This window comes from Eimeria mitis, genomic scaffold (assembly GCF_000499745.2).
Source record: "Eimeria mitis Houghton genomic scaffold, Emh_scaff5065, whole genome shotgun sequence".
Taxonomy (NCBI): Eukaryota; Apicomplexa; class Conoidasida; order Eucoccidiorida; family Eimeriidae; genus Eimeria; species Eimeria mitis.
In genome coordinates, this window is record NW_013573359.1 from 1,357 (window position 1) to 3,952 (window position 2,596).

Sequence of the window (2,596 nt, forward strand, 5' to 3'; positions counted from 1 at the left end):
TCATGTGTGCTCGAAAGGCTGGGGTGAACCATACGACGCATGCGCTGCAGCTGCTGGGGAAAGAACCGCACCTGCAGCAGCAGCAGCAGCAGCAGCAGCAGCAGCAGCAACAATAGCAGCAGCAGCAGCAAAAACAACAATAGAAGCAGCAGCAGCAAAAATAACAACAGCAACGGCAGCAACCACAACAACAACTGCAGCACCAACAACAGCAGCAGCAGCAACAACAGCTGCAGCAACACCAGCAACAGCAAAAACCGCAGCAACAACAGCAGCAACAACAGCAGCAACACCAGCAACAGCAACAACCGCAGCAACAACAACAGCAGCAACAGCAGCAGCAGCAGAAGCAGCAGCAAGCGCTCACAACAAGGGGCCTCCCTGCTGCCTTGAAAATATAGTAAGCGAGGCTGGGCCCCACCGCGGCGAGCAGAGAGGTCAGCAAGAAGGCAGCCACGGGGCTGTACAGGGCCCCCAGCAGCACGGTCACAGCCATAGCTAACCCTGCAGCAGCAGCAGCAGCAGCAGCAGCAGCAGCAGCAGGAGGGGAAGCAGCAGCAGCAGCAGCAGAAGAAGGAGCAGCAAGCGTGTTTCAGGCTGCAGGGTTTCAATAGATAGGGGGGATTGACTTAGCCGTGATATATGACAACCAAAACACACTAAACCCTAAACCCTAAACCCTAAACCCTAAACTAAAACCTAGAAAATAAACCCTATCCCGTCGGCTGTATATGTATCTATGAGTTTAGGGTTTAGGGTTTAGGGTTTAGGGTTTGCGTGCCTGAGAAAGGGAGCATAAAGAGAGGGAAAGCCTGATAGAGAAGATAAATATAAGAAAGAAGAACAGCAAGAGCAACGGGGTGCTGCTGTCTATACACCGCAACTGCAGCACAAAGCTGCCGCAGCTTTTTTACGTCTCGCAGCGACGACACTTCTTTCAAAGAACGAGGCAACACAGACTCCAGCTCAGCACGAGCCTCGCCAGTTAACCCTAACACAGCAGCAGCAGCAGCAGCAGCAGCAGGTTGAGTAGAAGCAGCAGCAGCAGCAGCAGCAAACAGCACTGCAGCGGCAACAACAGCAGCAGTAGAAACTGCAGCACAAACACCTGTATCAGCAGCAGCAACACTAACAGCAGCACTAGCAGCAGCACCAGCATCATTAACAGCAGCAGCAGCAGCATAAACAGCAGCAGCAGCAGCAGCAGCAGCAGCAGCAGCAGCAGCAGCGGCAGCAGCAGCAGCAGCAGCAGCAGCNGCAGCAGCAGCAGCAGCAGCAGCAGCAGCAGCATTCTTACCCGGTAGACTAAAGCAGAGCAGCGCCAGTCCCCCAACAGCACAAATAAAAAGAATAGCCATAAAAGAAAACTTAACAGCAACAACTCTTTTGCTTTCTCGTGGCTTGCTGCTTGCTGCTGCAGCACCTTTGCTGCTTGCTGCTGCAGCAGGGCCTAGTTCTGCTGCTGCTGAAGATGACTGGGGGCCCCTAGGGGGGCCCCCACCTAACCCGAGCTGACGCGGAACCATTCGACCCTTGTATCTTGCTGCTGCTGCTGCTGCTTGTGCTGCTGCTGCTGCTGCTGCTGCTGCTGTTGCTGTTGCTGGAGGGGTTGCTGTTCCTGCTGCTGCTGATGGTGGTGCTGCTGCTCCTTCTGCTGCTGGTGGTGCTGCTGCAGCTGTTATTGCTGCCGCTTTTGTTTCTTCTTTTTCTGATGCTGTTGATGGTCCTGCTGCTGCTGCTGCTGGTGCTGCAGTTGCTGCTGCTGGTGCTGATGCTGATGTCGCCTCTGCTGCTGCTGCCGCTGTTGTTACTGCTGCTGCTGCTGCTGCTGCTGCTGCTGGAGCGAGGCGCCCGCTAGTAGCTGGGCGGAATGACACTGCAGCAGCGACGCCAACAATTTTGTATATCTCAGCAGCAGCAGCAGCAGCACAACTGTCAGCAGCAGCAGCAGCAGCAGCAGCAGGAGCTGCAGCAGCAGCAGCAGCAAGCGAGATGTCAGCAGCAGACCACCAGCAGCAGCAGGCTTCACAGGCCCTTCTATGGAGACAAGTAAAGAAGGTAACAGATAAATTCAAAGACAAAAATACAAAAACAAATATCATCTGCTGCAGCTGCACCTGTACATTGGGGGGCCCCGGGGGCCCCTCTCCCCGCTGAGTCTCGCAGCAGCAGCAGCAGAAGCTGCTGCTGCTGCTGCTGCTGCTGCTGCTTCTGCTCTACTGCAGCAATAACAAATTGTTTTAATATTATTACCACCAGCAAATACTGCGCTTTGTGGTGCCTCAAGAGGAGGTGTATTGGGCTTAGCTGCAGCAGCAGCAGCAGCAGCAACTGCAGGCTGTTGCAGCAGCAGCAGCAGCAGCAACAGCAGCAGCACGAGCGGCGACAGCAGCCGCTGCAGCTCTAACTATAAGACTATCACCAAGCCTTGTGGCTTCAACAGCAGCAGCTGCGTCTTCGGGGGGTCTACACGGTGTCTGTGCAGCAACCCCAGCAGCAGCAGCAGCAGCAGCAGCGGAAGGAGCAGCAGCAACAGCAACAATAGCTGCAGTAGCAACAACAGCAGCAGCAACAACTGCAGCAACGACTGCTGCAG

General features: G+C 55.0%; 1 protein-coding gene across 1 annotated transcript in view; it reads right to left on the reverse strand.

Annotated features, from left to right (window-relative positions):
* Nucleotides 1–2,102, reverse strand: part of EMH_0079560 (SNARE associated Golgi protein family domain-containing protein, putative) — a gene marked incomplete at both ends in the record, with an annotated part of 2,848 nt that extends 746 nt beyond the window's left edge. Inside the window, 3 exons of the mRNA XM_013500143.1 lie at nt 1–71; nt 422–504; nt 1,517–2,102. Coding sequence (XP_013355597.1) covers nt 1–71; nt 422–504; nt 1,517–2,102 — 740 coding nt within the window. The remainder of the gene's footprint in view (nt 72–421; nt 505–1,516) is intronic.
* Between the last annotated feature and the right edge of the window lie 494 nt (nt 2,103–2,596).